The sequence below is a fragment of the Aricia agestis genome, chromosome 1, assembly GCF_905147365.1.
Source record: "Aricia agestis chromosome 1, ilAriAges1.1, whole genome shotgun sequence".
Taxonomy (NCBI): domain Eukaryota; kingdom Metazoa; phylum Arthropoda; class Insecta; order Lepidoptera; family Lycaenidae; genus Aricia; species Aricia agestis.
In genome coordinates, this window is record NC_056406.1 from 4,983,623 (window position 1) to 5,001,104 (window position 17,482).

Below are 17,482 nucleotides of genomic sequence, written 5' to 3' on the forward strand. Positions count from 1 at the left end.
TGAGACGAGTAGTTTTTAATTATCTCGAGAGTGAGATATCTCGTTGGCGTATGCTAGGGAGGCAGGACACAAAGTATCTATACCCAGTTTCTGCAAAATCGGGTCAGCGGTTTGGGCGTGAAGAGGTTACAGACGGACAGATAGACATACATTTATAATATTAGTATGGATTTTAACGTAATTCAAAATTAAATGCGAATGTAGGTAAATCAGCCGGATCGCACGCCGACCGCCCTTTTATGAGTTTTAAGGATTTCAGTACGAGGAATCGCTAAAATATATAAGTAATATATTTCATTTCGTCCATCCGTCCATCCGTTGATCTAGGAGCTAAACAATACGACATAGGTAAATTTCTAGAAAATATATTTCATATTATGACTCAGCTATGACATTGTGTTTTTGTATATCTACTTATATTTATACTAATTATAGTATAAAGCGGAAGAGTTTGTTTGTTTGTTTGAACGCGCTAATCTCAGGAACTACTGGTCCGATTTGAAAAATTCATTCAGTGTTAGATAGCCCAATTATCGAGGAAGGCTGTAGGCTATATTTTATCACGCTAACACTAATAGGAGCGAAGAAATATAGGAAATGTGGAAAAAACGGGGGGAAATTATTTGAAGGCCTTATTTGAACGCGCTAATCTCAGGATCTATTGATCCGATTTAAAAAATTATTTCAGTGTTAGATAGCTTATTTATCGAGGAAGGCTATAGGCTATAGCTTATCACGCTAAGACTAATAGGAGCGAATACATTTTTTATTTTTTTATTTTTATGAAAGAAGGGGACAAAAACGGGTCACCTGATGGAAAGCAACTTCCGTCGCCCATGGACACTCGCAGCATCAGAAGAGCTGCAGGTGCGTTACCGGCCTTTTAAGAGGGAATAGGGTAATAGGGGAGGGTAGGGATGGGAAGGGAAGGGAATAGGGGAGGATAGGGATGGGAATTAGGCCTCCGGTAAACTCACTCACTCGGCGAAACACAGCGCAAGCGCTGTTTCACGCCGGTTTTCTGTGAGAACGTGGTATTTCTCCGGTCGAGCCGGCCCATTCGTGCCAAAGCATGGCTCTCCCACGTATAATTTGATGAAAATGTGGAAAAAAAACGGGGGAAATTATATAAAAGGGCTTATTTCACGAACTACTGGAGCAATTTTTCTGTTATTTGGCACAGATAAGAAGTAGACCACGTGAAGAATCACAGACTATTTTTTGTGGTCTGTGGACTACATAATTTGCCGGTGAAATATCTAATTTACGCGGGCAAAGCCGCGCAGAACGTCTAGTTACTGATTTTTTTGGGGAGTAATATAGGTAGTGTGTTACTTGTTGAGTACCGTACATAATAAATTAAAAAATCATTTTGATTTTATTATCACTTAAAGTCAATATGCAACAATAATAATTTATTAACTTGAACTTATTATAATTAGCTAAACTCTTTATATAACATGTTAGATACAATAAATTACATAGACATTATAACTTTTTCACATCTTAGGCATTTATCACTATTTTCTGCAGCATTGTATTTTCGACATCGCAGACACTGCTCGCTCTCGTTCTTTGTCAGTTCAATCTCCATTCTCCCGCCATTTTTACTTTCACTTAAATTTATAAAGGACATTTCTAGAATTTCACTCAAAACACTATCGTTCAACCCGTCCGTTTCGTTTAAAACTTTCAATTTACTAAACAATCCCTGATCGACTTGTAAATATAATTTGAATTTCTTCAAACTTTCAGTTTTGGCGGCTACGTGCACGTCTTTTTTCAAATCCAAGATGGCGTCCATGAGTGACGTGTCGACATTTTTTACTTTCAAAATCGGAATTTCTCGCGTGAAATAGAATGGATCCTTGTACAACGGATGATACTGCCAGGTCTCTTCGATCAGGTGAGGCAAAATAGGCCCCAAAGCTTTGGCTAGGGTCACAAATATCGTATTCATAGTCAACTGAGCCGACAACCTTTCTGGGGAATTCTTCGGAGAACAGTACAGCCGATCTTTTACACAGTGACAGTATAAGCCAGAGATCTTATTGCTGACGAAATGCAGTACGTTTTGGGCTACATAGTTGTATCTATAGTTGTTGTAGTGTCCATTGATTTGTTCCAGAAACTTCCCGCATTCGTAAATAATATACCGATCGAAAAAGTTAAGTTCTGGTTTCTGATCGAATTGCTCGGGTTCCAAATCGCTGATGACGCTCAGAAGGTATTTAAAATTGTTCCTTAGCCTGTGCAGTTCCGTCTGACAATCTTGTAGGAACTTTTTGCTTATTATTATTTGTGTGTGTTGCGTTCCATGGCTGGCCACCCACCACCTGCAAAAGAAAGAATAACACACAATCACTAAAAAGTGATTATACCTATACGACGATGTAACTAAACTTAAACCAATTTCAATGAAATTTTGTATGGAAAAGTTTGAGTCCCGGGATAGGACATCTAGGACTTTTAATCCCGAAAAAATGTACGCTTCCCTCGCGAGAAATGAGTCATCTACTTAGTAAACAAGTAAACTCACCGCAATGTATCTACTCCATATGCCGGATTTTTGTCATCCCCGTAGATGATCGTCTTGGGATCGATGACGTTGCCGATCGACTTGGACATCTTACGTTTCTTATCATCGACTACAAAACCATGCACGAAGATGGACCTGTAAATAAATATTAAAGTATTCTTTAGTACGTTGGCTATATTATTGTTTAATAACACAATTTTGCATGCACGTGCCTACGCAAGTGCGTACAAAATGCGTACAAAATATCCGTATTCTATGTCGTAAAACAAAACTCCATACTGATAAAAAATATTTAGAGAGTGTATAGTTTGACCGAGGTCTGGCTTATTGGAAACGTTACATTACAGACAAAATACCGTTTTGTAAACTAGTTAGTATTTTTGGCCGCACCTGCAGCAGCTCTTCAAATATTGCGAGTGTCCATGGGCGACGGTAGTTGCTTTCCATCAGGTAATCCGTTTGCTCGTTTGCCCCCTTATTTTATATAAAAAATAGCATTTGACATTCTAGCTTCCAAAGCCTTATAAAACTCACTCGTAAGGCGGTTCGTCTTTCAAGGCGATAGATGTAAGTAGGGACGCTTGGAACCATCCAGTCAGTTGGTCGATGCCTTCGGAGTACAGCTGCGCCTTCTTACCGTCCAACGTCTGCCAGGAAAGGCCAGAGTCCAGCCAGATGTCCATTATATCCTAAAAAGATATTTTAAGTCCTACTCATATGTTGTTGATAATAATTATGTTGTTGGTACCTACTAATTTTGTTGTTGAGGAAAGCAAAATTGTTATTATAACAAGAGTGAAATTTATCACATGGGCAAGAACGCAGTAAAAGCAAAAGATAATATTCTTTGACTCTTCACTTTTCTAAGATTGTTCTGCTTTTGAAGTCCAATATGACCATTACCAATTTAAAACTTAACTATAGTGTGTCCAATAAAGTCGTTATTACAAAATCACAAAATTGGACTCCAAGTCAATATTATATTTGAGGACACAATAGTCGTTTAGCGCTCCCTCTATTACAAGCCTGCTCTGAGATTCTACCCACCTTTCCCTTGTCAACATCATCACCCTTTATGTTGTATTTGCTGACAACACCGCTCGTGCACAGATCTCTGGTGTCACACGTCCACCACACATCAGAGTCCTGTGTCTCTATTAGAGAACACAACTTCTCTACTATTTCCCTGAAAAAATTAAACATTAAAATCGTATTAAAGGGATATTTTATACAGGCTTTTGACTCTAACAGCTAACTAGTCATTGACAAGTATGACAAGTATTGATACGCTTGTAAAGCGTTTGGTCACCTATTACACACAGGATGGCGTCAGATTACGCCACAAATGTCAAGGTCCGCAACCGCGGTCGCACAGAAAACTGCAAATTCTACGTTCTTTCCTGGACCTCAAAGTATCATATTATATCAATATCGGTCCAGCAGGTTAAACGTAAAGAAGAAGAAACAAACAGACACTTGCGCATAGTGTTAATATTTGTGTTGTTTTTTAAAGCCCGGGACTGCTCCGCTGTGGGCGAAGGAAGCACTGACACCTTGTATACTCACTCGTCCACAATAACCTCGCCGCCTCTATACAGCGCGGGTATGGGGACGCCCCAGGCGCGCTGGCGGGAGATGCACCAGTACGGCCGCTTGTCCAGCTGCGCGCGGAACCCCGCCCGGGACTGCTCCGCGGTGGACGGAGGGAGTACTGACACCTTATCTAAGGCTGCCTGCAATTGTATACAGGTTTTTTAGAAAGAAAATGGAGTGTGAATTGTCAAGAATACGACAGTCTGTTGCTTATTGTATTTCTTTGTACTTGTTTGTAATCAATTGTACCATAATTAGTATATTGGTTAAAATCCTAGATTAGGTCGAAGTCATACTACTTCGTTGCATTGTGTGCCATAGTATTAAAACTTACAATCGTAATATTTAAATTATGCTCACTCACAATCGCCTTTTCCTTCAACGCCGCAGTATCAATGAACCACTGGTGGCTAGCTCGTATGATGACCGGCTGCTTCGTCCTCCAGTCGAGAGGGAAGGAGTGGATGTACGTGCCCCGTTTGATGAGTGCGTCTCCGAGCCGCTGTATCACGGCCTCTTGGCCCTCCTTCAAGACATAGAGGCCGTCTAACCCTGGCCCCAGGTTGATGTACCGACCTTGCTCGTCTACATTGCATTCCTGGGAAATGAAAAAAGGCATAAGCTAAAAAACACAAATATAGGTAACAAATCCACCTTAATGAAGTTACAACTTTGGAAAAAGCTAGTCTGTTAATTTCAAAAAATGTTTTTTTATTATTTTTAGCAATATTCCGCGAAATAAACCTCAACCTTTAAGTGAATGAGTGAGTATACTCATAGGCATGCGTACAGCGGCACCTAACTCCTCTCTCACGCTGCCTATGCGTACACTCGCATGCAAGAACCTGCAAACACCACCACCACACAAGCAATAATGTTGGCAAATCCGTGCAAGGCCCCTCACCACCATGCAGGTTGAAAATATCGACGCGCGTTTCGCCCCAACACCGGAGCATCCTCAGGATGTGGACTCTACGAAAAAAGTCCGTCAAGTCACGCATAGGCAGTGTGGGAGAGGAAGGAGGTGCTGTACACATGCCTATGCGTACAGTGTACACTCACTCATTCACTTAAAGGTTGAGGTTTATTTCTCGGAATATTGCTAAAAATAATAACAAACTTAATTTTAAGCTATGGATTTCCGCAAAGTAACGCCTGATTCTATTAACTATCTTATCTATTAATGTTTTGAGTTCGCAAATATTATATCGAATCGAATTGCGTCGTAACGCACTCACGCTAAGCGTTTTGCGATGAGGCTAGCCAATCGCAATAGCAGTAGGTATAATTATATGTAACAGTAGCCCAATATTCCTACGCAATATACGATTCGCTGCGGCGTGTCGTTGCTTTCCGACACAATGAGACGATCTTTTGAGGTGTTTAGAGGAGATGAGTTTTCAAAATAGATTTGCATTTTATTGATATAATCACCACAGTCATATTGTTTTTAAGTGCGACAAGAAAGTCCTCTGGTCCATGTGCGGGTGCGGTGTGCACTAGGCCCGTGCCTTTGCCCTTTGTCACGTGATCGGCTTCAAAGAACGGGAGTATTTCGTTTGTCAGTTCATTGGTGTAGGTACAGCCCTTTAACTTTTGACCTTAAAAAGAGGAAGGAAAATCTTAAAGATGTAACAAGTTTTAATCTTATTTTTGTGACACTTTTAGCACTTAATAACAAGTTTTATATTCATTTATTGTACTATGTTCTATTGTTTACTTAAAAATATTAAACATTCAAATAAAAAAAAATTGTGCTGTGCTGGAATAAAAGACCTATAAGTAAGGCTTACCATTAAATTCTGCTGAAACAACAATTTCTGCTCCCAACACTTTCTCCAAATTCTCAATCTCATCTTTAGCAACAACAAAAACTTCCCCTGGCCTAGAACTTATGGTCACAAAACAGTATTTCATCTCAGGGTTGTACGCTATTGCCTTGTTGGCTACCAGCGTCCATGGTGTAGTCGTCCATATAAGAGCTGATATTTGCTTCCTAAAATATATTATTTTAATACTTTACTAAGAGTTTTCCACAGGGGCAATATAAAATCAATAAACTATGTACCAAATCCACATACCATTTTGTTTAAAAAAAAAGTAAAACATTGGCTAATTTTCTGGACCTATCTCGGTTCAAATAAAAAAATTCATTATTTTGCTTTCTTACCCTTTTGCTAAGTTTTTGAGATCATCTGATAACTTTTTGATAGAGAACTTTACATAAGCCTCAGTACTTTTAAACTGAGGATCATATTCTAACTCTGCTTCTGCTAGGGCTGTTCTGAAATAAATAAAAAATAAAGTTTTATTATAATAAGACTGAAGAAACACTGAAGAAAGAAACAGTTATACAACATTTGTATACTAACAAGTTACTACATTTGTTACTTCTCTCAGGTATCAGACAAGGACTAAACATAGTGTGAGTATGATTTTTATATACACATTGCACATACATTTTTGAATGATCAATGATAAAAATATAAAACTTTTTACTTACTTTGAAGAAGGGGACCAGTAAACAGGTTTAAGTGCCCTGTAGATTAATCCCTTCTTGTACATTTTGTAGAACTGTCTGAGTTGGTTTTTGATATAATCCTTGTTCAGTGTCAGGTAACACTGCTTGTCCCAGTCAGCCATGACTCCCCAGCTCTCAAATGCAGCCTTCTGCCTCTCCACAGTCTCCAAGGCGAAATTTCGTGCGATTTGCCTGATTTGAACAGGGCTGGATGCCTCAATTTTGTTCTTTTTTGTGTTGAGAGCTTTAAATTCAATTGGCAGGCCGTGACAGTCCCAGCCTGGTACATAGTGCACTTTCTTGCCTTGTAGCACTTGACTTCTATTATTAATATCTTTGATTATCTGAAAATGATAAGTTTTGGTTTTTTATTTCATCACTATAATGACCATCAACAGTATTTTGAAATCAAAATGAGAATACCTTGTTTACTGCATGGCCAATGTGTAAATCACCATTTGCGTAAGGCGGCCCATCGTGAAGAACGAATTCTGGCCCAGTCAAGTTTTTTCTTTGCCAGTTGTAGAGCTTCGAAAATTGGGCTACCTAGAGAGGTTAAGTATATAAAAGTTTATAATTTGGATGTACCATAAATTACATAGTAGAATATATAACTTTACCTTCTGTATTTTCTCCTTTTCAATCTGATTTATTCTAGTCGGAAAATTCGTTTTCGGGAATAAAATAGTGTGAGAATAAGTTTTAGTTTTCGGCTCTGCTGAACTTTTGGATCTTGTATAAATTAGGGATACATATTTTGTTCCGATTTTTTTGTACCTTGGTGCAAATAAAAGCAAATTTTTATTCAATATCATATTTAAAAATTAAAATCAACTTTTTGTTGAATCCGAATGTTTATTTCAATTTATTTACAAATTGGCTTCTTCTTCTTCTTCTTTTATTTACGGCAAACTTCTTCCTCCTCTCGGGTAAAATGTCAAATTTGACATTGACAAAGATTTTTTTTGGGTTCCATACCAACTATAGGTAAAAATTAATATGCAGTTGATAATTTTTTCTAAGCTCAATAACTGCTGATTCTGCTAATGCCTAATTCTCGAGCCCCACCTGTGGTACACAGGCTGTGTAGTGCTTAAAACGATACCATTGGACGATCTGCGTGTATCATTCAAGTATCATCCAATGGTATCGTCTCGTAAGTCGTAAGTCGTAACTCGTAGGCCGTAGCACGCTGCAGCTGCACGAAGCTTCGTAAATCGTATGATAGACGTATATATGTGCGGCCGCGGCAATCGGCATAAGGCATTGGTGAAATTATCATAAAAAAGTATATTGTCTATGGTATATTTTTGACGTACCTTAAACGTCAACATAACGTCAAGTGTCAACCGAATGGACGTCATTCGTACAAATATATACTATTAATCTGTGGTCATTCGTCAACCTCTTTTTCTCATCAATCTCTTTTCAAAACAACACATGTTTTTCTGATAAAATAGAAATCTAAATGTTTTTCTTCTAAAATTTATACTTATATTGCTTAAAAATGGTACGTAATGATAAAAAGCAATTGTATTAACATTTTTAGTTACTGGAATAATTTGTTATTTTCATTTTTAGCCGAAGGTGAAAAAGTTTATAGATCGCAAGAAAGCAGTAACTTTTAATCTAGTTCACCGTTCGCAAAAAGATCCTTTGGTAGCTGATGAGAGTGCGCCACAACGTGTTTTGGTTCCAGTTAATGCCAATGTACCACCACCGAAGGATAAAGGACCGGTAAGCTTTACAAGTTTGTTCTGTATTCTGATCATAGTGAGCAAGGCTTGTACGTTTTACGTCCTTTTTCCATGGCGGATTCTGAAGAGAGAAGCAAGAAGATCCTTTATAAATTATTATCCTTAAGTATTTAAGTAATACGTCTATCAAACTCAAGTTGAAAACATCATCGCTTTTGTTCTTTATAATGTTTAAAATTGCTTCTGAATAGACAAAAAAACCGGCCAAGTGCGAGTCGGACTCGCGCACCGAGGGTTCCGTACAAACCTGCAAGGTTTACAAAGTTCGTTCATTACGACAATCGAGTCATAACTATGGTATTTTTATTGCAAAATGAAATTCATAACATTACAATGGGGAAAGATGGAGGAGCATAAATTTAAGACAAAGATCTCTTTATCGTTTAAGTAATCCTTTATTTTATATTAACACATATCATTTATCTATAATATAACTGAAACACTTATACTAGCCTTGCAGCAGACTTGCGAAAGTTCTTTTATTAAAGTTATTTATTTACTAAGTTTTTTAGTCACTATTTAGAAATCTGGTTCAAAAATATCAATGGTTGTACTTTTGCGTTTTGCGTTTTTGCGTTGACTTAATTTTTTTTTTTCACGGGTTAACGGCAATTAGATCTAAGTATTTGATATGAATTTCAACTTGATAGCTCTACGCGTTCATGAGGAAAAAAGTAATAAGTTTATATTTATTAAAAAATATATATTTTGTAATGTAACTAAAAATTTAAGGTTTTCGGAATTTTTCCTTTATGTGTGCTATAAAACGTTGCTTCATGCCAAATTTCAGGATTCTAGGTCGACTGGAAGTACCCTTTAGGTTTTGATTCCCTTGCGAGTACTTGCGAGTTTCAAAATATGCAGCTTAAATTGCTGTTTCTTTTGATTGCGTTGACATAGAAGTTTGATTTTGTTACAGCTTAAAGGTATTATAGACCTGAGTATTTGGTATGAATTTCAATTTAATACCTCTACGCGTTTATGAGGAAATGGGTAGTAAGTTTAAAATTATTAAAAAAAAAAATATTATGTGATGTAACTAAAAATTTATGGTTTTCGTAATTTTTCCTTTATCTATGCTATAAGACGTTGCTTCGTACCAAATTTCAAGATTCTGAGTTCACGGGAAGCACCCTGTAGGTTTTGATTCCCTTGCAAGTGTCGAAAATTTGCGGCATAAACGGCTGTATCTTTTGATTGCGTTGGCTTAGAAGTTTGATTTTTTCACAGCTTCAAGGGACAGTAGACCTGAGTAATTGATATAAATTTCAGCTTCATACCTCCACGCGTTCCTGAGAAAAAGGGTCTTGACAGACGGACGGACGGACAGACGGACAACAAAGTGATCCTATAAGGGTTCCGTTTTTTCCTTTTGAGGTACGGAACCCTAAAAACTAACTTTATTTATTCATTTTCTGCCTTTGTATTTAAGGATATATCAATAACTATGTAATGTTTCCAGGAACTAACACCAGAGCAACGCAAGCAACAACAGATCAAATATGGAATCTACTTTGATGATGATTACAACTACTTACAGCATCTCAAAGATACCAGGGAAGTCACCATGGTTATGCAACCTGTAAGTGGTTACTACATCAATTCTTAGGTTATATCTTGACTTCATAACAAATATCCAAAATTCCAATAATATTTTTTCTTTTGATTATTCACATATTTGAAAATTATCAATAAAAACATCCAAATATTTTCTTTGTGAAATATGTGTTTGTCTATTATTAACAGAAAGCCACCCACAAAAGGAAAGAGAAGCCAATAAAAGAGAATGCAGAAACTGAGAAAGATTCAACTGTAAAACTAAATCTTCCCAGTTCAGTGTTTGCTTCTGAAGTGGAAGAGGATGTTGGTATGCTGAATAAGGCTGCATCACAAGGTAAGCAGGGCAGACCACTGGAGGACCGCGAGTATATGTGTGGGGGTCTGCGGTGTCATCTCTGGACCATACATAATCCAATTTTTTTGCTGTTTATTGTATTAAAGGGATCCATGAAAACTGTGCTTGAATTCCTAGAGGTATGTGGTTGTAAAAGGTTAGAAAACACTGTGATAAGAGGTTACTTAAGCCTTATACAAGTCTGCACCATAAAATCTAATCAGGCAACAAAATATATAATATGATAGCTAATAAAGAAAGTCAAATTGAATGATTATCAACTTTTTAATTAAAACTGTGATATTTTATTCTTCATTCATGCCTTAAAAATTGACTACCTGCCATTTGATAGTTTTCCTTGTAAGGAACATATTCTTCATAGTAACTTATTTGGCAAATGCAAATTTTTTATACTGCAGTGACTTTAATTGTATTTTTGGTTTTCAGGACTTTGTTTGAATTTGGATCCTGAGGTGGTTGCTGCTCTGGATGACGACTTTGACTTTGATGATCCTGAAAATGAACTAGAAGACAATTTCATTGAACTGGCTATGGGAGAGGGTGAGTTATTAATTTAATATTTTACCCACATAACCTATATAAATGGTACCTTATTGATGTTACTTTTACGTGAGTTGTATTACCAATATTTTAGTGTGCATGTAAAAAAATCAAGCTATAACAAAATTAAAATCAAAGTTCAATAGCCAAATTTCCTATTTATTGCAGGATAAAAAAGAAATTTGGCTATTGAAAAATAAATGTAGGTAATGTAGGTAAAATTAAAGTTACCTACATTTATTTTTTTACTAAACCTTCATGCGTATTGTAGTACAAAAGTGGACTTACGGGCCATGTGTTTCTAAAACCTAAACCTTAGACTTTAAGAGTGATACAGACTGTAAAGATAGGTATGTAGATTGTAGATGCAAAATCAATTAAAGGATGTGGTATTTATTTATATTTAAAAAATTATATTAACTTGATATTTTTAACATTTTCATTATTCTTAGGTTCTGGTTTTGTTGATATTTTTAACATTTCTTAGGTTCTGGTGATGAGGAATATGAAGATGATGATAATGATATGTCGGATGATGACGGGGACATGTCTGATAAAGCCTTTGTTTCTGACCTTGATTCTGATGATGATAGTGACTCACAGGTAAATTATAATATTTTCTTTTAACTATATCAACAAAAAACTATGCCATGCCATTTTGAGATGATGAAAATATATTTGGGTTTTTTGTTAGTTGTTCTGTAAACAAATAACTTTCAAAAGTTTGCTTTTTTTAACCAACTTCCAAAAAGGAGGAGGTATTTAAATTTAACCTTATATGTTCTTTATAGGGTTCCATACCCAAAGGGTAAAACGGGACTCTATTACTAAGACATTGTTGTCTGTCTGTCTGTCTGTCTCTGTATCTCAATAACCACTATAGCTAGACTTCTGAAATGTTTACATAATATTGTTGCTGCCATAACAAATACTAAAAACAAAATAAAATTAATATCTAAGGGGGGGATAACATTGCCGTTTGTAGACGATTTTCGAAATTATAAATTTTTCAGGTTCAACAAGGTAGAATGCAGACGTGGGACAAAGATGACACAAAATCTCGCTTCTCCCAGTATTCCATGTCTTCCAGTGTCATCAGGAGAAATGAAGGTCTTTCTCTTCTGGACAATAGATTTGAAAGGGTAAGTGTATGGTCTAATCTTGGTTATTTATACAGGGTGCAATTAAACCTTCCTGCCAAATTTTGATATATTGATTCTTGTTAAAAATAAAAATACATGTGATTTTTTCTTTTATAATCACTCAGTACTAATATGTTTAGAAATAGCTTCCGAAAGTTATCCTAAAAAACACTACAATCAATGGACACGACGCGTCGCCCGCGCGTGATGTGACCCCGCGCGCGCGCCTCCCCCCGCAGTACCCCCTCATTCCCTCGCGCCGCGAGTGACCGTTCTGCAACGATTTAAAATCGGATAAAATATTATGTTGATAAAAAAATATAACACCCCATTTTTTTTTTGTTAAATGAACTCTTAGTGATACCAAGCCCTGGAAAAAATTTGGCAGGAAGGGTTACTTGCACCCTGTACGTAATAATTACTAATAATATTCTAAATGCGTTTAAGAGGCCTCGCCCGTAAATCGCTATTCACGGATAACGCAATGGCATAACGATCATGCCCATATATATTTTAGTGATTACTGCGCAATAACGTGATCAGGCAACCATCTAGTCCCTTCCCTCCCTTCCCATCCCTCCCTTAACCTTAAACAGCGAATTCAGTAGGCCTTAAAGTAAATTGAATTGCTATTATTACTAATAATTTCGTAGATGTTTGCTGAATACGACGATACAGAAGTAGGCGCTCTAGACCTGGAAGAGATAGAGGGATACATGCCTGAGACACACAACATGCTGCTACAGGCCGCAGAGGAGTTCGAACAGTCACAGAAGAAATATAAACTCGACAAGGAGAAGGAAATCGCGAGGTATACAATGGCTTACTCTCTTACTTTTTTTTATGAAATAAGGGGGCAAACGAGCAAACGGGTCACCTGATGGAAAGCAATTTCCGTCGCCCATGGACACTCGCAGCATCAGAAGAGCTGCAGGTGTGTTGCCGGCCTTTTAAGAGGGAATAGGGTAATAGGGGAGGGTAGGGATGGGAAAGGAAGGGAAGGGGATTGGGCCTCCGGTAAACTCACTCACTCGGCGAAACACAGCGCAAGCGCTGTTTCACGCCGGTTTTCTGTGAGAACGTGGTATTTCTCCGGTCGAGCCGGCCCATTCGTGCCGAAGCATGGCTCTCCCACGTATATAAAACTGCGTTTTTACACTGAATTACTTGAAATGTCTTTGTCTGACAAGTCGAACAGACAAAAACAGCTTGTATATTTTATTCGCTGAAATATATAAGTAACACATGGGTAAACGAATTTTGTGCAATGTGTTACAAACACGGATATATTTGCGTATGTGCACGCACATTTGCGAAAAATATGTACGCGAATTACAATATTACTATTCCTTGTTTTAGCAACATCTATATTTGTTTACAGAATACAACGCTTGCAAGAGATAGAGGAGGAATCTGAAGAAGATTTAGTGACAATGGAAGTGGAACCGAAGGAGAAATGGGACTGCGAGACCATCCTGTCAACATACTCCAACCTTTACAATCACCCAAAGATAATAGAGGAGCCTAAGGTACTTACTGCCTAATAAGTAAAAACTCATTTCATTGCTATGATGTATATCTTAAAATTGCTGAATTCCTTTCTTATATTGTATATTGTATTCTTTTTCCAATATATTGTATTCTTTTCTTTGCTCGATGACTTGTGATGCATTCTCTTGGATCTTAAAAGCATTAAAATCCTTTAGTTATGTAATACATATTTCATAGAACTTTGAACAATTTTGATCTATTATACAGAAACCGCGTAAAATCAAAATCAACACCAAGACGGGACTACCGGAAGATACGCTAGGCAAAGACAACAAGTTGACGATGAAATCCCTGGCCAAGTTCAACGCGCTGCAGGACGCGGGGAGCGACGGTTCTGATGACGAGAGAACTAACGCGGAGACTATCCTGTCCACACTCAGTGTGTTGTCTATAAGGTAATTGTTAATTACTAGATGTCCGCAATTTAGCCCAAAAATAATCGCGCGAGCACTTTTTTGGGGTATGCAACAATCCTATGGCCTTTTTCTGAACTTAAAGAATCTTTATGTAGATAAAAATCTGTTCAGCAGTTAAAGCCTAAAAAGGGGTAACAGACAGACAAACACACTTTTGCATTCATAATAGTATTGTGTATACTATTCGAAGTAAGGATTATTGTTCTCTACTGACTGCTTGAGGGCAGTGGTACTCAACCTTTTTTTATACGGGCCACAAACACGTTTTGGTCTTGGTGTCGCGGGCCGCAACCCAAATTTTTGGGGTTAAAGTATATAAATAATCTTCAAGATTTGAGGTTTCAAAGTGGAAAAACATTCACGACTGCACTATTTTGCTGGTGGGAGTGAATTACAAAATGGTTTAACTTCACGCGGGCTACTGATATTTTTTTTTATTTTCAGAGCTAAAGACGAAACACCCGAAGAGAAGAAAGAAAGGAAACGCCTTTTGAAGGAGTACAGGAAAGAAAGAAGAATAGAGAAGAAAGCAAACAAAGAGGCATTCAAAGAAGAGAAGAAACGACAAGAGAAAATCATGATGAACAATAGAAATAATGTTCAGGGAAACAAAATATTATAATTTAAGAACCACTTTCTGTCTATAATATATTTTATAGGAATTATTATATATTTATAGTTTTAATAAATATTTAATTTAATTCTTTACCCTTCATCATAATACAGAAACTTTGAATTTAGGTAAGGTAATTAGGGTTGTTATAAAAAACAAAGTATAGATAAACTTAATATATTTCATAATTCATTATATTAACAATATATTAAAGCTAAATACATTAACTTTATATAAAATAAGATATAAAATTTCGTAAATCTCAATCGGTACCTAATTGATTAAAAGTATGCGTATTTTAAAATATATGTGAACTAGGTACCACCTGCACAAACGCATATTTGATAGAATAATACTCCTTGTCTTTTATTTGTTAGAACAAAAAATGCGCAAAATAAATACTATCTTGCTTGGCGTCTGGCTACAGCCGACGTGAAAAAAAAGAATCATTCATATTATATTTCTGGGTGTCACAAGTTACAAGTTACAACTTAAAAACCTCTTATAGTTTGTGCGTTTTAAGATGATATGGGTGACAGCTTTCATATTCCTTGCTACAGGTTTTTTTTTACAAGAAAACAAAAAAAAAATCATAATGTAATAAATTATTTTCCATCTACAAAAACAAATGTTTCCTATAATTGTAAATGAATAAAAATGAGTGAGAGAAGAGAGAGAGAAACTAGAGATTGCAATCCGGAAAACCGTATCCGGTCCCAATATACCGGATCCGGAGACCGGTGTTAGCATTTGTGGCAATAGTTAATAGAATCAAGCGTTACTTTGCGGAAATCCATAGCTTAAAATTTTGTATATTAATTATTTTTAGCAAAATTCCGCGAAATAAACATCAACCTGTAAGTAAATGAGTGAGTGTATGCCGTGCTGCGCATGCCTATGCGTACCTATAAACCTCAACTTGTAAGTACATGAGTGAGCATATACTTACAAGTTGAGGTTTATTTCGTAGAATATTGCTAAAAATAATAATATACTTTAATTTGTGGCAAATTGATCTGCGGGGCTAAAATGGTCGCTTTGAAGAATCATGATATGAATCATAATATGGTTCATTTTTCTAAAATCGCAAAATGCAACTCTGCTTGCAATTCATTTCTGTATCTTTGTACTGATTTGACATTTGACAGTTTTGCTGAATTGATTGAGAGGAATTGCTAAATGTGACCATTTTAGCCCCGCTTCTTGTTGTTCATAATAACTTACGTTAAATGCGTTACCCCTGGATAAGCTTTTTCTCACTTTTTTAGGGTTCTGTAGTGAACAATGAACCGTTATCTAGTTAGTTACCAGTAGTTAGTTAGATCTGTCCTTAAAGTTATGTTGAAAAGGCCTTTTCGATACTCAACCAACCTACTCTATAAAGAAAATAGTCTTACGTGTCAGACAAATTTATATCCTAAGAGCTGCCACCTTCCAACACAAAATTATTATAAACTCCCCAAAGTATCATTCCCTTCTCGACCGCAGAGTTTACAAAATTCCAATTCCTCAAGTACATACGACATTTGCACAACGCCATACACCCTTCCTAATACCTTACCTGTATAACGAAGTCTGTAAAAAAGTCCCGTCCTTTATTAAGTCAACAGTTAGGCAATCAAAGAAAATCTTGGAGGATTGGCTGTTAATAGACTACATAGAAACTGAACTCTTATTGCCTTGAACCACTTATACAAGACATACACACACACGCACACACACACACAACACTTACACACATACACAACACACACTAACACACTTTAACAAACCTTATTATGTCTTTGTTCAAGATTAAAAATAACTTAGATTTAGTGGTTAGTAATATTGTATCTGAGCAGGTTAATTGGTATCTCATTATCTGGTTTTTGCGACACAAGCTGTGCTTAGTGCAAAGGCCGCTGCAAACTGTTTTCTCATAAAAATCCTAGTCTTAAGTAAATTGTAATATAGAATCGGTATGTTATGTGTAAAAAAGTTTTGGCAATAAACATATTATTATTATTATAGTTTCGGTCTGTCTGTCCGTCTGTCTGTCCGCGGTTTAGCTCAGAGAATATATATAGGACCTACAAAGCTGTAAATTGGCATTAATATATATATATATATATATATATATATATATATATATATATATATATATATATATATATATATATATATATATATATATATATATTAATGATTCCAACAAAATGGTATATAAAATTTTTTAAATATATATTTTCTATGGTACCTCCCATACACATGAAGCGGGGATCATTTTTTTTCACGTCCACCCCACCATGTGGGGTGTTCGTTGGAAAGGTTTTAAAAAATATTACGAGTATTCTTAGATCATTTTCGGATTTAGGGATCCATTTGTGCAATATGAAGTTTTAAAGTGGTAAAAATCGTCCAGTGTATCCCCCCCCCCCCTTCTACCATCTAAACGGTTGCTTCTAGAAATGTGAAAAAATCACGGGAGTAGGAAATGTGCTGAATTTAAAAGAAAAATTATCACGGCTAAGAAGACTTGAAAGTTATTGAGTGATAGTTGATCATCTAAAAAAATGTTTTCGACGAAGTATAAAGGAACTTTTCGTTCAAATTCCTTTGAACGTGACTGAGATGATTTTGTTAGTAGTGTAAAATACGTCATAAATGTATATTCATTGACTATACTCCTACTCCTACAGGAACTCCTAGTTCAGGCATCAACCCGCCTAAACGCTTACTGTAAAACTGTTACAAATAGTGAATTTGCTACTTTAAGGTGAGAAATAAATGATATTATTATTATTATTATTATACAAAATTATCAAAAACTAGCGGGACTACGGAACCGCAGCAGCTCTATTAGAAGTTATTTGCTAAGTGATGCTTTTAAATGATAAGCAACAAATGGATGTATAT

The 17,482-nt window shown here is 36.3% G+C and overlaps 2 protein-coding genes across 2 annotated transcripts; one reads left to right on the forward strand and one right to left on the reverse strand.

The window, feature by feature from the left end:
* Positions 1 to 1,402: 1,402 nt before the first annotated feature.
* On the reverse strand, positions 1,403 to 7,499 carry LOC121739764 (isoleucine--tRNA ligase, mitochondrial). The gene is made up of 12 exons (XM_042132709.1): positions 7,274 to 7,499; positions 7,077 to 7,199; positions 6,636 to 6,997; positions 6,303 to 6,416; positions 5,926 to 6,128; positions 5,567 to 5,733; positions 4,497 to 4,730; positions 4,106 to 4,272; positions 3,587 to 3,725; positions 3,074 to 3,228; positions 2,540 to 2,674; positions 1,403 to 2,336 (listed from the first exon to the last, which is right to left on the reverse strand). The coding sequence occupies exons 1-12, from the start codon at positions 7,466 to 7,468 to the stop codon at positions 1,478 to 1,480; spliced, it is 2,853 nt and encodes a 950-aa protein (XP_041988643.1). The 5' UTR covers positions 7,469 to 7,499; the 3' UTR covers positions 1,403 to 1,477.
* Positions 7,500 to 8,079: 580 nt separating this feature from the next.
* Positions 8,080 to 14,607, forward strand: LOC121733011 (protein LTV1 homolog). Its single transcript, XM_042123460.1, has 11 exons — positions 8,080 to 8,163; positions 8,235 to 8,390; positions 9,873 to 9,992; positions 10,157 to 10,304; positions 10,752 to 10,865; positions 11,353 to 11,468; positions 11,879 to 12,007; positions 12,661 to 12,818; positions 13,389 to 13,536; positions 13,766 to 13,953; positions 14,419 to 14,607. Exons 1-11 carry the CDS (start codon positions 8,161 to 8,163, stop codon positions 14,594 to 14,596), a joined length of 1,458 nt encoding a protein of 485 aa, XP_041979394.1. The 5' UTR covers positions 8,080 to 8,160; the 3' UTR covers positions 14,597 to 14,607.
* The last annotated feature ends 2,875 nt before the right edge of the window (positions 14,608 to 17,482 follow it).

Bases quoted from the DNA above. Each gene is read 5' to 3' on its own strand.
- LOC121739764 (XM_042132709.1), bottom strand. From the start codon at position 7,468: ATGATATTGAATAAAAATTTGCTTTTATTTGCACCAAGGTACAAAAAA. The intron at 6,129-6,302 runs GTAAGAAAGCAA...AATATATTTTAG, and splicing joins CTCAAAAACTTAGCAAAAGG to GAAGCAAATATCAGCTCTTA. The intron at 4,731-5,566 runs GTGATTATATCA...TTCATTTCCCAG, and splicing joins TTAAAAACAATATGACTGTG to GAATGCAATGTAGACGAGCA.
- LOC121733011 (XM_042123460.1), top strand. The intron at 8,391-9,872 runs GTAAGCTTTACA...TAATGTTTCCAG, and splicing joins CACCGAAGGATAAAGGACCG to GAACTAACACCAGAGCAACG. The intron at 10,866-11,352 runs GTGAGTTATTAA...AACATTTCTTAG, and splicing joins TGAACTGGCTATGGGAGAGG to GTTCTGGTGATGAGGAATAT.